Genomic DNA, 20452 nt, shown 5'->3' on the forward strand with positions numbered 1-20452 from the left:
TAATATGTATTTTTTATATTATGTGCAAACGAGGGTGCATATAAATACATATTATTATTTACCTACCACCTATAAATAGTTGTTATGTATGCTTAATAGATTTTTTGTATTTTAATATGTTCTTTAATATATCCAAAAATACGTTTCTAGTTTATAGGTGTTTGTTGATTTTTGTATATTTAAATTTGTAGAATGCCGAAAAACACAAAGTTTTAGAAGTACATCGTTTTGCTCGCTAGTTTTATGTATTTAATTAATATATGTATTTCATGATAATACATATAAGCGAAACTTGATTGCAAGAGACCCTACCCTACCCTACTTCCCAATAATTATTAAATAAGACAAGACAAAAAAAAACTCGCGTCTTCGCACAGTTAAACTTTATTAAGTAATAATATACAACGACGTTAGAAATTAAGTTAACTACACCGGCACGTTGAATCGTAATCATCTAATGTATCGTAATGTGACTAAACTTTAGAAAAATATCCGTTTCATTTAACCTCGCACTCGTAAACTACAATAAAAACTACGACTATAAACACATAATAATATAATCTGTAGACTAGCGCTCCCTTTTAAACGGTTTCTCCGACTTAAAAATCTACCCTATCTTAAGAGCACTTCTTAAGGACAGAATACGAATCGTAAATCGACAGGATGCGGTGCGTCAAGGTTACGTGACCAACCAATTTGGACGAATAATGGACGTTTTATTATTTTACCTCGATTTTCTGCACCAAATAATGGGTTCCAAAAGATGGACGTTCGTTAATGTTTTTACAAAAAGTTATGGACTACGTAGAGTGTAAAAAACCCTCTTGTGACTAATATATGTGAAGAATTCACAAAAATTATCGAAAGTGAAGTAGATCGAAGTGTTTTTTACTTTCACCGTGGAGCAATCAACTCTGTACCAACAAATAAGAGGAGTATTTAGGAAGTACTCTCTTGATTGCAGCAACCTTATATGTTTATTCTACGTCAACCTATGTATCACTTCGTAATGGTAAGTTTTCGCTCAAGATTGTAGCTTAGAACATGAGCTTCTAATCAATATACATCTGGATTAAATTTACATTGACTCAACAAGTAAGTTTCAGAAGCAAGTGAAGCCTATACTTTGAAAGTAGCAAAAACTGTTCAGGTTTTCATGACATCCGAGTATTTTATCATGTCGTAAGTTTACTTCCTGTAGATAATTGGACAAAAGTTGAAAAACCCGGCTTTTGAAGTGACGAGTTCGATGCCATAAACCGAAAAGCTTGTGCAACGTCTTCAGAAAACCATATTTTACAGTCTTGGTTCTCATCGATTGGATGCGTTGGATAAGTGAAGGGATTAAAATATCGATACATCGAAAATTATTTTTGAGGACATTTGAAATCGATATTCTGTCAATACCTCCAATAAGTTTTGTTCAACCACTGCGAAAGTGAAAGAAACGTTCGATTTAAAAGTATTATGTACCATAGACGATCTTCCGTTAAAAATTTCTTATGCTAAAATATGACGAAGAAGTTAAACATTCTTCGCGTCTTGTGTATGCCTTAAATTCCGAGTTTTCCTTGTATTGAATTTCAAATGACGAGAGGATGAAAGGAAAACCAATTTTGCCATCAGAAAATGCGGAATGCGACGCGATGATCTTGTGATATTCGGCAGCAGTTAAAATGACTTAAAACTTACCGAATTATTATTATTCGAGACAAGCGTGATTCAAATGTGAGATCGGCAACATTTTCTCAGAATTGGTATAAAACAGTATATAAAGGGTATACGTGGGGTGTTCAAAAAGTAAGGTGATCTTTGTAATGTTGGTACCCATGTCCCCAACACAGGTTCAGAGTCTCAGGCAGTTTACTTTTTTTTTGTGAGATGTGACATAACTGATGAAAGCGTTGAAGAAGTGATGCAAATTAGAGAAGTGGATAAAGACATCGGCATTTCTATTGGCTCGTGCGATGCAATTTTTTCCCAAATTTTGAAGAGCCAATGATGATCCCGATATGCTCAAAAATGTCATAACTGGTGACGAATCAGGGGTATATAGTTATGACATAGAAATCAAATCCCAGTTTTCCCAATGGGTGAACCCAGATTCGCTTACTGTTTTCTTTGATTATCGTTTCGTAGTACGTCAAGTCGCACAAAGTCATGCGGTCAATAAAGCGTCACTCATCGTTGCTTGTCTGACTTTTTGGACTTTCGGCCACTATATTCGCCGGATACGACCTCACGCGACTTTTTCCTATTCTCAAAACTCTGGAAACCCACGAAAGGAACGATTGAAGAGATAACGAAAAGATCGCTGGAAGAACTGAAGGTTATACCAGATGTGAAAAAAAAGGGGACCCCATTAATTTTGATGAATCAACAAGCATTTGTTGATAAAACGTAAAAGTAACCTTACATTTTGAATACAACACGTACGTGCTATGAGCTTATTCTAAGCGCATTACCTTTACCATTATAGTTGGGTCTCGGGTTGTCACGTGATCTCGCGCGATCAGAAGCTTTGAGTATTCGAGATGCCACCGCGATTGTATACAAACGGTGATTCGAGAGTTTTGATTTTTTTCTTATAAACAGTGCAGATCCACGCGATACACACGATAACCATTGAGAGAGAGGGGCGGAGCCCCGTGCAGCTGCCCCGCGTATCACAATACGAATGAATCGCAAACCTCCGGGTGACGAATCGTGATGCCCCTTTAAAGAGTATGGTAGTTCATTTCGGTCCGCGCCTTGTAGAACTTGAAGGCTACGAAGCCGATGGCGACCAAGCCCAGCGCGAGGATGATGCCCCCGACGAAGCTGGGGCCGTCGAATTTCCTCTGGTGCTGCGGCGCCTGCGTAGTGGTGGTGGCGGTGGCGGCAGTAGAAGATGACGAGCTCGTCGTGACAGAGGTGGGAGATTTCTTGGTGGTAGATGTGGGCGGGGAGGGAGTGGTGATGGTGGTAGACGGTGGGGTCGAGGATGTGAACGGGGTCGTCGTCGAATTGGGAGCCGGAGCTGTGGATCAAAAATACATGGTAGCATCGTTTCATCTCATCAAAAGATGACATAATTAAGAAAAAGCCAAGTTTCTTTCCCAATTTAAGCTGTAGATATAATAAAATTTGTTTTGGATCCTATATACGGTGAAAACTCCCTATAGCGAATCTCCGTATTACGAACAAAATTTGTTGTACTATTAGGTCTCCGTACAAAGCTATGTATTAATCCACTCTGTATAACGAATTTCTCAATCTCTATACCGAAAGGAAAAAGGGCACGTCAGGTAACAAAGTAAAGAACGTAGGCCGACTCGTAATTAATAGAGTCTCTTACCTTCTCAGAATTCCTTGCCAGGCTTCGAAAGGATGGTTGGGGAAACGCAAACAGAGACATGGTATAAATTATGAACAGATAAATGGCAAAGCCCGCGATGTCGACAGAAACGTCACTAACGATTGGCTCGAGAAGACGTGGCCAAAACTATCAGAAAAGTACCCTGCTGACGACATTTTTAATGCTGACGAAACTGGTATTTTATACAAAATGACGCCAGATAAAACTCTTAAATTTCGAAGCCAAAAGTGTGTGAGTGGAAAACTTACTAAAGAACATATAACAGTGTTGGTAGCTGCCCATATGGGTGGGAGAGAAAAAAGAAAGCTAGTCGTGATTGGAAAATCAATTAACCCACGATGTTTTAAGAACATCAAGCCTTTGCCGGTCACTTACAAGGCAAACAATTCTGCATGGATGACATCGCAAATTTTTGAAGAGGAGATATGGAAGAAGCTATATTACAACAAGCAAGAAAGGGTGAGGAAGAGCACCAAGAGGAAGAAGAAGATGAAGAAGTTGACCTGGGACCGTCACCAAAAATTCAACAAGTATATTCAGTTAAGCTGTTAGAGCAATTTTTTATGAATCATGGGGAAGATGCTCTTCTCGAAGAAATGGTGAAAATACAACCCAAAGTACGAGATGCGTATTGGCATACTAAAAAAATTCAAAAGAAAATGACCGATTATTTGAAACATTCTTAAATATTTACATAAAATCTTCCTACGTAGACACGTTTTTTATGTTTCAAGTGCCTATAAATCTTTATAACCAAAAAAAAGCAGTCCCTTCAATTTTGCTATATAGAGTTTCGACTGTATATATAGGGTGTTTCAAAATCGACTTAAATTAATAAATAATAATGTTCAGTTTTGAAATGGAACTTTTTTTTGCTACTTCCGGAAATATGCCGTAAAATATCTAAAACTTCAGGCTTTCGTTATTATTTTTTTATGTCTTTATTTTACAAATTGGCAAACATCTGCAAATACATTCTCATTGCCCCTTTTTAGCCTTCATCTTATGGCCATCATCAAAACATTTTAATTGGCTGTAACAAAAAAACAAAATGTGGGATTAGTAGCCAGTTTTTTTCCAAGCCACGTATAAAGCACTATCAATTTTCTGACATATTTTTTTTTTTAATTGAACACGCTGTATATTACATATGTGTTTAATAGAATATCTTATTCCGATTACATTACACACTTTATATTTTAGTCCAGTCGTTTGTGACAAATCGGCAAAAATAGGACATTTTTATGTAATTTCACAGACTGCCCTGATCGACAAATGAAAATATGTTTATGTTTGACATATTAGTAAAAACGTTGATGTTTGAGTTTTGTGGACTGAAGAAAATTCGTTCACTACAAGAAAGGGTTGTAATAGACAAAATATATAGACTTTAAGCAATCCTAGAAAAATACACGAAATAAGAACCCAGGAGAATGAATCAATTAATGTATGGTGTGGTGTCATAGATGGGTATATTTTGGGTCCGATATTTATAGGTCAAAAGTAAACTGGAAATAATTATTTGCAACTTTTAGAGCACCAAATAAAACAATATATGGCAGTAAGAACACTATCCAAAGATTGGATAGGGAACGGCGGAACAATGGATTGGCCGGCCAACAGCCCCGACTTAGCTTTAATGGATTTTTTTTGGGGACACAAAAAATCACATGCACAAAACTCTTTGTAACTACAATGGTGGGTAATTGCAGTCTTTAAATACTTTCAAGATAAGCAGCAGAACGGGAAGAGTTGCCAAAAGAAGAACAGAAAGTCCCGAATGGAGTTTCCCATCGGTCTTGGTCGAGATAGAAAAGGCACCGTTTCGACTTGAGGGATCTTTTTCTCAAACTGAGACGGGGCCGATCATTCAAGCACAATTTCGATACAAATAGATATAGGAAAATGCTATGCTGAACGGGAACTACTCTTTGATTCCATACTCTGCATGATTGGTGGCTCTGTCAGCATAAATAGTGGGAGAGGTTTTACCTGATTAGAAATTTTTTATTAAGCTTCCAGCTGTTTTCACTGATCCCACACTAGGAATCTAAAATAAATAAATAATCAACAATCGAAGAGGGAGAATTATGTATCGGCTAGGATATCCTGCTACGCAGTCGAAGGTCATTGCAGAAAAATACCCTCACGAGACTAGAGACAGCTTTAACTGTTGACTCGGTTTCTAGTGGCATTGTTTTCTATTTAAAACTGATAAGTGAATCGGCGCGTGACCTCCGCACTCTTAAATGGCCAATTGCGTTTTTACCGTAACGAAAACCGTAAACACTCACATATCTCGGTGACGTTCGGGACGTCGGTGGCCGTGTTGTTGTTGATTACGACCGGATCGACCGGCGAATCGCCTGAAAAAACAATTAAACGGGAGTGCCGAAACAATCCACCTACCCAGCAACAACGTACCTGCCACTATCCACGTCGCCGCAGCGATCGCCGCTAATGAAACGAATAGCAAACGTTGCACGTTTTGCGCCATGATCGAATTAAAGTCGGGCACGCACTACGACTAAAGACTCGAAACGGAAACGTTTGGCCTTTTCGATTTCGTCCCCGTTCGAAATGTCAACCATTGAAACGATCGTGGTCGTGCCGCTCGCAGGAGCGCGCGTTCGAAAAGAAGAAGGGAGTCTGTGGTCTTTGGCGGCCGCGTTGCGGTCGCTTCCGCGCTGACGTCACTCGGCAAACCCGGTGTCAAACAAATGATAATTCAGTGGTCCACCTGCGTATAGATTCTGTTGGATTTTATCGGAAATGGTCATTAGAACTTACGGATTCGGACACGGATGATCGTTGCCGTATAAAAAAATTAAATAGGTAAATCGAAAACCTTCGTTGTTAAATTTCTAGTTACAGCATTTTGCATAATATGCAACAAGTTCAAGAAAATAGTAAATGGTTTTCGAGAAAATACGTTTTTTCTCAAACCACGCAGTGCGCCGTAATAATCAATGACGTCATGTTGTCTTGACAGACCCCGAAATAGCGATTTCAATATGGATTTTTTCAAATATCCCGAGCAGCGTATGTAATAGACGAAAACCGCAAACACAAAAATTGTAGCTCTTGATGTGGCCTATGACACTGTTTGACCCAATTAGCCATATTTTTACGATTTTTAATTTGCGGCTAATAATTTACTCTATACAAAAACAATTTTCTAGGTCTTTTAGATATTTGCCCATAATTTGAAAACTCTGTATTTAATCGAAAAAATGTCTGAAATAAATATTGCACTGGATCTTCCCCGTCTGCCGGTTAAAGAATTTTGCCAATCGGATGAACGATTATGGAGGAAAACATATTTTTCTGGAAGCCAAAATTACCAAAAAAAAATTCAAAAATTATTTTTACTTCTCTGCTAAATTTGAAGTTGCAGCGCACTCTGTCTATTTTTTTTTTACGAGTTTGGACGAAATTACCTATAGTTCATGGTGTCAATTAAAAAAAAAAAAGGTAAAACGATAATCTATATTACTATGTGCAGAGATACACCGATCGCTAATCATTTAAAAATTTAAAATATATCTAATAGCGCGAATTATCCAGGTTACGCAGGAGGCCGTCTTCGAAAAGAAGAAGACTTTTTGTTCTGCGCTCGACGCGCTTTTTGGCCTGTAGGTTATTCGTACGGTTTTATCGCTATATATTGCAAAAAAAAATCATAAACTACTGCTTAATTCAAATTTTTTTTTTTTTATTACTTACGAGTTTGGACGAAATTACCTATAGGTGATAGTGGCAATTAAAAAAAAAAAAAAAAGGTAAAACGATAATCTTTATTACTATGTACAGCGAGACACCGACCGGTAAACATTTAAAAATAAAAATAAAACCCCCAGACCCCCGTTACGCCGTTTCACTCGAAGCATATCGGTACCGAATTGAAGGGCAACACGGGGTCGTTTTTCTCCTCGATGAGGGCGGTCGCCATGGCGCCGCTCGCCTTCTCGAACTCGCCCAGCGCCTCGAGCACCTTGCCCAAATTGTACCACGTGACCGGGTTCTTGGGTTCGATCTTGGCCGCCTCGCGGAGCGTCGTCTCCGCCAAACCCTGCAGCCCCAGGTAGTGGTAGACGAGGCCGAGCTGCTGCAACGACTTGACGTGGAGCGGATTGATGGCCACCGCGTTCTGGAAACACGTCTTGGCGTCGCTCCACTCCTCCTTGTGCACGTGGAGCAAGCCCTTCATGTGCATGATGTGGTGGCTCAGAGGGTAAATCTGAGTGGCCTCTTGCAGGCACTGCTGCACGTCCGTCGGTTGATCCAAGGCGAGATAAAGCTCGGCTAAGAGAAGCCACACCTCCACCTGGAGCATCCACGCCCTCCGGGGCCCCGGACGCGGACTGAAGCTGCTCAACGAGCTGGCAACCTCGCTCAGAGCTTGCTCCACCCTCGAAGCGACCGCGTGGTGCAGCTGCAACGAACCTACGAGACGTTTTGGAGGTTAGGGAAGGGGCGGCGCCAAGCGCGAGGACGGTTACTCGAGTCCTTGTCGGACATCTCGGACGTGTACAGCTGGAAGACCGAACGGGTGTCGCTTTTCCGGTCGCACTCGGGCACGTCCGACACCGTCTGACCTTCGTAAAGGTTTTTCCACAGCTCGAGCATCTGTTTGGCGGTGACCAAGGCCGCCTGCGACCCGTCGAAACGTTTACGTCACGCTATACGGGGTGTTGTCGCATTCGCGGCGCATATAGAGGGTGTCCAAAAAGTTATTTTCCGGTTTTGCGTCTCATAAATAAATCTTTTTTTTTTGGATTTTTTCTTTATTTTAAAGACCAATATGCTTAATAATGATAATCATAAAATTTTTGAAAAAAGATGGGTTAGCACCTAAAAGGTTAGTTTTGGTTAGTGCGATTGTGGAGGAATTCTTTTGATAGATTTTAAAGAAACTAATACCACTGTCAATGGTAAATATTACGCAACATTATTACATAAATTGCGAGACTGCACACGTGTAACAAGGTCGAGGAAAACTGACCAGAGGCGTGCGTCTTTTGCACGATAATGCACCTGATGTTGCACAAGCTGCCATTTTAGAGTGTGGGTTCCAACAGATAGATCATCTTCCCTATAGTCCAGATATGGCCAAATTAAAAAACTAAAAAAGAACTGGATTAAAAATGTATTTTTTTAAATGCAAATGGATGTTTTAAAACTTCTATTTTTTACATTATAATTAGGTACTGTTATTTAATTTGTTTTTTTTTACTTGCAGCTACAAGAGTCAATTTTTGGTGCCAACTTTTACTTTTGTTAATTAATTTTATGTAAAAATGTCGGTGAAATTTATAATAAATAAATAAATATTTGCCATTTTAATTGTATTTTATTTTATTCAAACCAGGCAGCATACGCTTAATCAACACAAAAAAATGCTAATATTTCGAAAACTATCGTTTATAATCGAAGGAAGCGTTGGATGTTATGAACAGCCTGAGATAAAAAAAACATCGCCTCAAAAAAAAAAAAAAACAGATACGTTTCGCTGGTCAATATTTGAGACATCCTGTATAGCGACGACTACCTGCATCAACTTAGTTTGCAAATATCAATTTTTCCAAATTACTATAGCGCGAAAAAACTGAACTTTACTTTCCAACCCATTAATTAGACATCCTGGATACACGTAAATAACTTCAGGTTTTGCGCGACTTCTTAATTCAACTTTTTTTCCATCCCAACTTTGCGCTCACCGATCTATCGGGACATCCTGTATATTTACCTCGCCCCCCTTCTCGTGAAGTTCCAAATGCGCCTTGACGTAGAGCAGGTTCAGGCAGTCGGGGTACTCCTCGAGAGCGTTCTCGGCCACGGTCAGCGCGAATTTGTGATGACGCTCCGCCGTCAGTATCAGGATGAGCAGGTGCAAGGTGCTCGAGTGCTCGGGCTGAAGCTCGAGCCCGATCCTGATCTGACGCTTCGCCTCAGCTATCTGGCCCCTGATGGCCAACTGGAGGCCGAGGTAGTACCGGCAAAGGTGATCGTTGGGCTCGAGCTCGGCCGCCCTACGTTTAACAACAACCTCGTTACTATATTTCTGAAACTCATTTCAGATACCACTGAAATTATCAGGAACGGCTATGGGTTCTCCATTTCCAAATATATTTCGAGAAGAAATTCCTTAGAAGCAAACATCACCATCCGTCTCAGAAGTCATCAGTCATCAACTCTCTTGTTCACAGCCCTTAACCCCAAGCATAAAAAAATACTTTTTTCAAATTATTTATTTTGTTGCACTTAAGAATACATTACATGTGTCAAAAAAAAAACAAAGAAAAACTCGAAACATACAAAAAAATACTGGTGCGTAAACGAACCACTAGGAAAAACATTAACCTTGATTATCATAACGCACTTAATTACGACAGGTGCAAGATTTCTTTGAGTAATCGTTTTATCAGTTTTTAAAAGTAGCAAAGCAATGTAAAATTTAAAATCTACAATGATTTACAATTTTCCATTGGACATTTATTTGTTCTGTTTTCTCGGACAGTACCGGTGGCAAAATAACCATCAGTATTTAAATGTACAAATAGTTTGAAGCAGGAAAAAAAAATGTCAAAAAAAATTTGGTAATTTACTGGCTTATCTACAACACCTACAACGTCATCGCCAAGACCAGGGTCAGAATGAAGTTTATTTTGAGCACCACCATATGGAAGTGAATAAAATTTGTACCCATCAGATGAACAAAGGCCCCAAAGCTGGAAGGCAAAACGAACTGGCGTAACATTTGGTCATCTATGGATAAGTTGAACGAAAATATGCCAAACTGAAAATTTACTTGAAAATGCGATACAAATTTATGTTTCCTTTTATGTCCTTTAGTAGTGATGTGCAAAAATATTTCCTGGATGTGACACAAAAAAAAAATAGAATAGGTAGTGCATTGACGCACCACTGGGACAAAATGGTTTAAACTCAACTCACTCGCCTTACCTCTGCTCTTCTCTCTAATAGTTTCCACATTATAGATATTAAGCCTTCCAAAATACACTTCACCACAGCCTCCCAAACGTCACACTTGCCACTGTGACCTTACATTCAAAACATGACACAGACCCATCGAAGCCCCGCCCAACTCGAACCGTATATAAGCACGCACAGATTGGAATGCATATCATTCATCATTCATATATATAGAACTTATGAATCGTATCGTTGGACCAAATGAACTGTCGAACTCTGCCTGAACTTCTTTTATAGTTGAGCTTAATTATCTGTCTGGTACGTACAGCTAAGCTACTATCTCAATCACCACAGGCGGCCAGAGAATATAACCCCGAGCAAATCTAATTTTAACTGGAAGACACTGATTCGGTAGAGAAACTAAGAGATCGCCTGCATAACGCTTAATTTCAAGTGAAAGATAAGCTTTACGTGCAGGATGACGGCCTACCAATGGGAACCGGGACCACTTTCTCAATCACCTCGACGACTCTCTACCGTTTCTAGACTCTTAATTCGTAGAAATAACTTACAGTACACTAGAGGAAAGTTACACACACTGTAGTTGATAATAAAGATAACTTAAGGCCGACTTTCCGCGTCAAAGAGGTCGGTACATTTGAGCTACTCCGTGTGCCTGACAAATATATCCTATTAAACTCCTCCTACACCTCCTCGTAACTCTTCTATACATCTATAATACCTTCTTATATGGAGTAGTTCAAATGTACCGACCTGTTTGGAACGAGTCGCTTACGTTTTGACGTTGTCGATCGCCTTGCACCTCAAGACCTCCTGCTCTTTCTTCAAGGGGCTGGCTTCGGCGAGCAGGTGATACCCGATGGCCGCGTACAAATGGCATCGACCTAAGAGGCCGGACCCGGTGCCGAGCTCCCTCTCGCGGGCTTCCAAACTGAAATCGACGCCCTCGCGGAAGAGGTCCAGGTGCTCGTAGCACAGCTTCGCCGCTAGGAGGCAGTTGCTCGCGTTGCGCGGCTCCAGCCGGATGACCTCTTTGAGGACGGCGAGCGCCTGCGGGTAGCTGCCGATCGAGAGGAGGGAGAGCGCGTGCTGCCGCCACAGGTGCGGCTCCTCGAACGAGAACTTCATCGACCGCTCCAGAGACTGAGATTTAGCTGGGTCAGTTTTTTCTTGTTACGTAAGATTCGATGTTCGAGGTTTGGGGTCACGAACCGAAGAGGGTTGTTTACAGCACTGTTACGTCATCACTAGTCAATAGTTAAACTTTACACTTTAAGGGACCCCGATGTGTGTCGAGCGAAATGAAAAATTTTGCATTGTTTTTTTGTTTCTCTTTTTGTTCTCTCGGCTGCACTAGACAAGTAAAGTCTGTTCATAGATATAAGAAACTGATACGAATTAAGGAAAGGCCCAGGTTCGTACTTTGATTACAATTTAATTATTTGGGGTTTTGTTAGGAAAGATACTAAACAATATTTATTTATGTATGTATTTATGTTTAAATCTAAAATAAAATTACAAATTATTTTTATTACCTACTTAAATTACTTAAAATTATTCACATAATATATCGGTATCACTATCGCTATCATCGCCTGTTCTATTTATTATTTGTTCTATATTATTTGCAATATGGATATACGATTGTTCTGCTAAATAAGCCTGTGTTTTCTACATTTGGGCGGGAGAATCCCCTGAGATTTTGCATAATTCGTACACGATTCAACACGCGCTGTATTACACACGAAATAAGAATGATCACTAATAAACTTAAACTAAGTAGTATATACCAAACCAAAGAATATTAAACACAGGTAGGTATAAAATTATTTTCTATTACGGAGCACAATTTTACCTGAATTTAAATTCCGAAACTTTAGGTAATAATCTTGTTGCATTATATGTTAATGACCACCCTTGGATAATCCCATTCAAAAGTAATTGGTCACTTTCTTATATCTATGAACAGACCATACCCAGGTTCATCATTTAGAAATGACCCGGTTCACTTTCTTTTACGCAATTTCTTCGAAAAATAATTATTTTATTAGAAACACGGCAGTCAGAGGGTAGTTTACTTTTTTAGGTTATTTCTTTTTGACAAATTTGTGTTTATTTTGTATCGAAAAATCTTTATTCTTAAAATTTTGAAAAATATGGTTAATTTTAGGGGTATTTTTATTTTTCTTCCGAAAATATATTGGCCTTTACCTGAAAGTTTCACGTTTTCACCTCAAAATGGCCTAGGGAATAGTTTCTGAATTTAATATGGTGTTTGCAAATTATTGCACGTTTTTTTCTTGAGAACATTTGAAAAACTATCGACTTCGAAGACAAAAATAAAATTGGAATTTAAAAATTAAGCTCAGAATCTTCTTTATAAGGATAAGGATAAAACTGCTTAAACCGGAAAACGATTTTTTCCTTGCAACCCGTAATATAAAATAATAAGTAATATAAGTGGTAATATTTAAACGAATATTTTTCACAGGAACGGAAAAAATATAAAATATATATAAAACAAATTAAGAGACGAAAATTTTTCTAAATGTCCAGAAACTACATACGCTGTTCGACAACGGATTCGACCATTTTTCAAGTTCCCAAAAGAGTAACGCGGAAACGTGCAAAAAATAACGCACACCCTGCACTATCGCGAACACATACTTAATATTACTATTATCGTATTTTTTCATTTGACTCGTAAATAATTCTTCCCTCCTCTTTAGCACGTTATCGATTGCAATTTTCAATACGAAATTAATATTTAAAACGGCCCTTCCCACTTCGTCGCCTCACCTCCTGCAGTAACGCGATCTGACCCCAGCGGACCGTCGCGACGGTCAGCAAATCGTACACCATTTTCGCGTCGTGGTAAGCGCCGAGACGGACGTCCCTGAACTCGGGCGACTGAGACAGCACCGCGTTCCTAACCGCCATGGATTCGGCTATCAGCAGCATCAGGATCACCTCCTCGCACTGGCTACGCGGTATAAACTGTCGAAAAATGCACACAATCTAAACTGACGACATATCTTATCTAAAATGACTATAAGAATGTCTTGCCTAATAATAATAATAATAGTAATAATAATAAACATATAAATATTTAGGGATAACTCAAAACCTACGAATTGACCAATCCCAATTGAAAAAAGTATTTACCGAAAAATACAAAAGCAGGATTACCAAAATATTAAACACCAAACTGTCAGCCAAGATTCAGATCGCAGCTATCAATTCCTGGGCTATTTATGTACTCACGTACACTTTTGAGATATTGAAATGGTCCGAATCGGTCCATAATGAGTTAGACAGACTAACCTGCCGTCTGATGACAAAATTCCGAAAATTGCACACAAATTCATTCGTAAAAAGGCTTTATTGTACTAGGATAGACCTATTACAACGGATAGAACAGTGGACTACAATAAACCCGATATCGTTCTTATAGACAAAGAAAAGAAAAATGCCCACATAATTGATATCGCTGTTCCACTATCCCTCAATATCAGTAAAACTGAAGCAGAAAAAATACAAAAATACGAAAATTTGGCGGTGGCAGCTCAATAAAGTGTTTATCTACCCATTTGTAATTTCGGCGGGGGGAATTGTCTCCAAAAACTTCTCCAACAATTTAAAAGACATCGGACTTCCACCGGACATCGTGGAGTACAGACATGCCACATTGTTCGTAAGTTTCTGAATTGAGTGGGAGGAATTGAACTGTTTTCTCGCCAGTTCGTATAATAATAATAATAATAATAATAATAGACTTTGGACTTAGTCTTTATTGGCCATTAAATACATTCCAAGAACAACAAATGGCAAGTCACATTTGTGAATGAAAATGAATTAACACAATACCAAACACATTCTAATAACATTCATAGAGAGCAAAATAATTATCATATAGACAAACACTAAACATTGAAACAAGAATTAGCTAAAAATAATAATAATAATAATAATAATAAATTCCCAGTTAGTATTATGGAGACACTCGTGACGCAACAAGGATCTACTCATCTGCAGTATAGAATGCGTTCTCCAATAAGAATTATTTTATTATTTTACAAAATTTAGTGAATAGCAGGTCTTGACAACGGTTGGTAGAACATTGTAGTAATTAATGTACCATTTATTTAACTAGGATGTACGCAGCCCACAATAGCGTACGCTAAGTGAGAATGGAACAATCCGAAATAAGCAAGTCTTGACATGATAGGAAAGAGTGGCTTCTTTAAGTATCTAATTAGAAACAATTCACTTGACAGTTTGTGGCAAAGGTGTTTAATGTGATCTTTCCAAGAAAGATAACGATCGATCCAGACTCCAAGTACCTTAACCCCGGAGCATTGTTTAAATTGTGCACCTTGCTACAAGAGAAAATATCTTCACTTTGCTATTTACTCACATCGCTTTGATCATCGACGTTTTGATTTTGAATAGATTTCTCTGACAGTAAATCGTTACATAACTGTAATAGTAAATTGAAATTGTTTTGACAAAAAAGTCGCTCATGCGTCAGAACACCCATAGCTTATCTACTTACGTCATTTCCCTTTTACTTTTTGAAACACCCCAAAGAACTCAGTTAGTGTCACTATTTTGATATTGTTGATTTTCCCGTGCACAAGAAACGCGGAAGTAATACGTCGAATATTTGAAATTTGTTTCAGAAGGGGCCAAAAAGTAAAGGGATTATGGCGTAAGTAGATAAGCTACGGTGGTTCGGCGGCAATTGCGGTCGTTTTGCCCAAATTTGTGTTTCATTATGATTTTTATTTTATTTTTATTTTTAAATGTTTCTTGCATTTAGGTGCCACTTATTGTGAGATACATGTGATGGCACGAGCGGAGCGAGTGTTTAATAAACGAGTGTCTTAAAAAGTTTACCGAACGTGTTGCATACTATACTTTTTCTACGACCGTTAGTTTTTGGGTACATTTTCGCAAAACAACACGAATGACCGTCAGCATTGACAAACATCACAATTCAAGGCGTGGCAAATAGCTCCCAAATCCGTGCGGTAAAATCCCGGAAATGTCCGAAGTGGCTCGGATTCGTGGGAAACGCTGGATCGGTGTGTAATTAGGTATTTTACAGACGGGAGAAGAAAAATAAATTTAAATTTAATAATGTAACTTTGTTTTCAATTGCTCAATAGATTTTTTTTTGCTCCGATCCCCGGAAACACTATACAAGCAGGTTCAGATTGATGAGTTTTCTATATTAGAGGTATTTATTTGATATTTTTGTAGGTCTGATGACGACGTTTTAGGTGAAACACGTCCCTCGCTATTTAAATTAAATAATTTCTTTTGACGGTATTTGAGAGAATCTTTTTTTTAACCTTACGACGATCTTATTTATTTCATTTTCAAACTACCATTTGCGATATTTCGAATCAATTTTTTATCAGCATACGGGGTATTTTGAACCTGGGAAGGACTTATAAGTATTAAAAAAATATTGAACGTTCAAAACATCAAAATTAGCGTACCCGGTACGATACGGCTGCGCATTATTACCTGGTTCAGCGAGGTGTAGTATTTGGGCTTCCAGCACGACACCTTGGGGGTGTAGTTCAGCGGCGGCTCGTACTTTTCGCCTACCAATCCCTGCAGCAGCAACTCGGCCGTCTGGCACATGAATTTCAGACGGAAACTCTGGCCGGCCTGCGATTCTACAGCGCATAAAGACGCGCGGTAACGTTCGAGCGCCTGCGCAGGCTTCGATTGGCGCAGTAGCACCACGGGGGCCGCGGTCAGGGCCTGTTCGAGGATGTCGCCGATCGATTTTTGGGGACCTGGCGGCTGCGGCGAGTGACTCCCTTCGAAACAAGCCCCAACAAATACATACAGATGCATAATTAAATATTATCTATATAAGAGGTTTTTTAAAAACGCGAGACTTATAAATCATCAGAACGACGATTGTCGATGGTCCCGAGAGTGGCAGGTGGACGGACAAGTCTTCTTCTTAACTCTTATGAGGTGCACAAGCACTGTGGTATTGTTACTTTCGAAAATCGATGTAATCGAATCAAGTATCTACGCTCGTAGAAAAATTTTATATGTCAGTAACCATAGGTCCAATGGGATCGCGGGTGGTACAGCGTCGAAAAAAAAAATTTTTTTTGTCTGTTTGTCCGTTCTCCGTTATCGTATTCTTTTTCCTGAATAACTTTCGAACCGGTGGAGCTACAAAAGTTAAATAAGCCCCCACGAGACACAAGAAATGGCCTCGATCCGACGCCGACGTCCATCTTTTTTTCGCGATTTCATATTTGACACATATACGCAGCTTCGCCCCGTGACGCAACCTATTGAAAATAGGGGGGCTGGGGGGTCGGGAAATATTAAAAAAAAAAAATTAAAAATCGCGTGTGCAAGGGTCTACAAAAAAGACCATTTTTCCAAAACAATTTACGAGACTAAAAAAAATCTTGAACCAGAAGACGCAGAAGATACGGTTCCGTAAACTTCTATTTATGACAATATTTCAAAAATATACAGGGTGCGCCGCAAATTGAAAAAAAACTGAAAAATGGGTCCCCCTATTATTGAAAGTTGTCACTTAATTTTACATTGCGATACAGCTAAAACTTTTGCATTTAAGGTTTTCACCTATTATACAGGGTGTTCCCGATATTGCGTGCTAAATAAGAAATGTGTTAAGTGTCCTAAATTCGCAGATATCAACTTCAAGTTTAGCAGAGAAGTAAAGGTTCGTGTCCACATTTAAACAGTAGCAATCAAATTTGGTCAAGCATTTTTTAAAAATTTTTGAAAAAACACTTTTATGGTAATTTTAGCTTTCAGAAAAATATGTTTTCGTCAGTAATGCAGCACACGCGGAAGATCCAGTGCAATAACATTTAGTTTGGGCTTTTTTTCGATTATATACAGGGTTTTCAAATTATGGGCAGAAATCTAAAAGACCTAGAAAATTGTTCTTTTACAGAATAACTTCGTACAAACAATAGCTAATCCGTTCAAACAGTGTCATAGGCTGCATCAAGAGCTACAATTTCTGTATTTGCGGTTTTCGTCTATCACGTACGCTGGATATTTAAAAAAAGATGACGCGATGACGTCATTGATTATTATGGCGCACTGCATGGTTTCAGAAAAAACTTAGTTTCTCGAAAACCATTTACTATTTTGGAAAAATTCTTGGACGAGGAAACGTGGAAGATCCAAGGCTATAACCTCCATTTGCGAAATATGTTCAGTTATGTACAGGGCGTGTCAATTATTTTACCATTTTTTTATTAATAACTATTATTTTATTAACGTCTTTATTCACCATAAATTACAAAGGAAAAAAAAGAAACAATGGAAAATGTAACAATTGCAATAAATGGGGAAAAGGTAAAGGTTCGCCCTAATAAACGTTTTTAAGCCTAACCTAACGAAACCAACGATAATTTATACTAGACCGTATCGTTAATCCTAAAGAAAAACAACGTTTTGATTTTTTTTTCTTCCTCAGAAAGTCTCGATGGACGAACATTTTTCCTCTTCAATAAAATTAAGAAAAAGGAAATATCTGGAGAAAATAACCGACAAGCATCATATAATAACCACCAACCAGCATAAGATACCTCGAAAGAAATAATTGTCAAAAAATAGTTATTTGTCGACTCGCCAGCAATAACAGCGAATGTCCTGACATAATCAAATGTGAACTTGAGCGAGCTATTCATCTAATGACAACAACAAGAGCTCGGGACCAGATAACACCTATCCAAAAGTTATGAATATATTTCGTGAAGGAAATTTATATGTTTCCAGTGCCACTATCCAATTACTAAGGAATTTTAACGGCAAGCCTGAAGTTTGGTAAACAGTATTACAGTGACCTGTCAGGTTTTTTTTTTAAGCACTGCCAACGTGATCTCCGACAGGAAAGAAAAAGAATAATCGCGCATTTTTTAACATTGGGGGTTTACCTGCGTTGCCGGCGCTTTGGGTGTTGAAATTCAGTTCCCGTTCCGATTTTTGCATGTAGAGGAGGGCTAGGTCCGACGCGAGGTCGAAACATCGGGCAAGCTCTTCCTCGCGTTCGGTGGTTTTAAATTTACTGGCGGCCGTCACGCCTTCCTTTTGCAGGCACAAGCCCTTGATAGCGTAAGATTCGGCGACTATTTTCAGGCTTCGCCTGCAACAACGTCATAGTTTTTACTTGTCTGAGGTATTTACGGCGTTGCCAGATCCACGATTGCGTGTTTGGATGGTTATGTTGGACGACGCAACTCAAAAAGAAGAAGAATTGACTGAACTGTCAAACTTATACTATCGTACTTCTGGTAATTGAAGCTAAAAGTGACCCCATCAGGTCAGAAAGGGGAAGTACAGGAAGAAAAGAAACTGTAATGAATGCCCGAATAATACACTCGTACCATTGGAACATCGCTCAAGAAAATTGGAAAAAGTAGCCACGTTTTCTTGGAAAAAAAATGACATCATTTCAATAAGAAGCAATTTCGCATGAGATTGTGAATTTAGTAAAGGATAGATAGATAGATAGAATCTTGGAACAGCTAATAACATGTCCTTCAAGTTGATTAGATTAGTTTTTGCTTGACATCCTTCTAATGGTTGTTAAAATGTAGCACTCGTCAATGTCTTGTAATGACAGTGACGCGGCGACAGATTCAACACTAATATGAGACCCAAAATTGATTCAAAACGAATAAAGACAGTGTTGTTGTAAAATGGAGGGAAAATGATATGGGAAGCTGATAACATGCTAGAAAACACTTTGGGATTCTTGAGTGACATTGTTTTTTTTAACTTTTTTATTTGACATTTTGGAAAAAAAGTTGAAATCACAGTTATAGGGTTTAATGTGCCAGTGACCCACAGGCATGGTTAATTTCATTTATATAGAAGTTGAAATATGGTTGTTAGCTTGCCGAATTGCTTTATATGTAGCGGCGGCCAAGTAGACCCTAATTGAAGATGAGGAACAAACAAAACAAGGGTTAAATAAGGTTTGGTTAGTTTATAAAAACAAAAAATGATTTTTTAAAGCCTCACGTAATTTTGCAAGAACCCAGCTAGTTAAGTCACTTTTTTTTAAACCATACTATTATTATTACTATCATAGATTTCGTTTTGTGAACAACTATCCTCGGTAACAATGCGATTACATTACTAAATTGAATGCACTTACAGCGGTAACTTTTTCTCGGATAAGTTCTGCAGATCGGCCATTTTAAAATTTTTGATGCTCTCCGAGTATTGGCCGCAGGCGTAGTGCAGTTTTCCTAAGAGCAAATGCGCGTCCATCGCGACCCCGGCCTTGATACCCGCTTCAGTGATAACCATGTTGAGAAAGCGTTTGGCTTCGATGAGACCGAGCTTCGCTCGGTGCACGTTTTGCTCTATCGGCGGCCATTCCTCCAGGAAATTCTCGAGTTTTCCCTCGCCGATCAAAAAATCCGAAAGGCAAACTGCAAAGTAACGACTTAACCGATTAGCGGAGCGAGTCTGTCGTCTCGCCTATTACTGAATTCGGGCGACTTTTCTCTCAGCTGTTCCGCCAATTCGATAGCTTTGATCCAGTTTCCTTCCTCGCGGTTCCTCTCTATGTCCACCTCGATTCGGGACGTGCCCGATTTCGCCCTGCCAGTCATCCTAATTAATCGTTTTCGTCGGTTGCTATTGTTTTCGAGGTTCGGGCTGTCAGTTTCGGCCGACGTTTGTAGGTTATGGTCGGATTCATCGTTGGTTCTTGTTAGCCTTGGCTCGCGTATCGTAAAGAGTTATTTTGAGGTTTTCAACTAAATATGGAGGTAATAATACACAAAATTTGAGGAAGATCAAGATTTAAATCACGTTTTCACTCAATGAGCCTGTAGCATTCTGTAACCAACACGATGACAGATCTTCAATAAGATGGGATGTAGCATTTTTACCGCAATATTTTCTTAAAATATACCAAGATCTGGGTAAACATTATGGGACATCAAGTAAGGCGAATGTAAAGGCATGCGTGGAATATCATTCATTGATTTCTTTACGAAGAAGATATCAATGCATCAGTTTTTACCATATTATGTAATGGCTTTCTACAGGAAACTAATGTGCTTGTTTAGTGGTGCACAACTGTTTAGCAATGGC

General features: G+C 38.9%; 2 protein-coding genes across 2 annotated transcripts; both read right to left on the reverse strand.

Moving 5' to 3' along the window:
• Positions 1 to 373: 373 nt before the first annotated feature.
• LOC132701141 (sialomucin core protein 24-like) lies at positions 374 to 5969 on the reverse strand. The gene is made up of 3 exons (XM_060668846.1): positions 5783 to 5969; positions 5653 to 5724; positions 374 to 3019 (listed from the first exon to the last, which is right to left on the reverse strand). Exons 1-3 carry the CDS (start codon positions 5853 to 5855, stop codon positions 2718 to 2720), a joined length of 447 nt encoding a protein of 148 aa, XP_060524829.1. The 5' UTR covers positions 5856 to 5969; the 3' UTR covers positions 374 to 2717.
• A 1172-nt stretch (positions 5970 to 7141) lies between these two features.
• Positions 7142 to 20284, reverse strand: LOC132700696 (tetratricopeptide repeat protein 7B). The gene is made up of 9 exons (XM_060668182.1): positions 19839 to 20284; positions 19503 to 19782; positions 18277 to 18485; positions 15851 to 16152; positions 13115 to 13312; positions 11091 to 11458; positions 9108 to 9390; positions 7861 to 8011; positions 7142 to 7804 (listed from the first exon to the last, which is right to left on the reverse strand). The coding sequence occupies exons 1-9, from the start codon at positions 19963 to 19965 to the stop codon at positions 7236 to 7238; spliced, it is 2487 nt and encodes an 828-aa protein (XP_060524165.1). The 5' UTR covers positions 19966 to 20284; the 3' UTR covers positions 7142 to 7235.
• Between the last annotated feature and the right edge of the window lie 168 nt (positions 20285 to 20452).

The sequence above is a fragment of the Cylas formicarius genome, unplaced genomic scaffold (assembly GCF_029955315.1).
Source record: "Cylas formicarius isolate icCylForm1 unplaced genomic scaffold, icCylForm1.1 PGA_scaffold_4__25_contigs__length_36172078, whole genome shotgun sequence".
Lineage (NCBI taxonomy): Eukaryota > Metazoa > Arthropoda > Insecta > Coleoptera > Brentidae > Cylas > Cylas formicarius.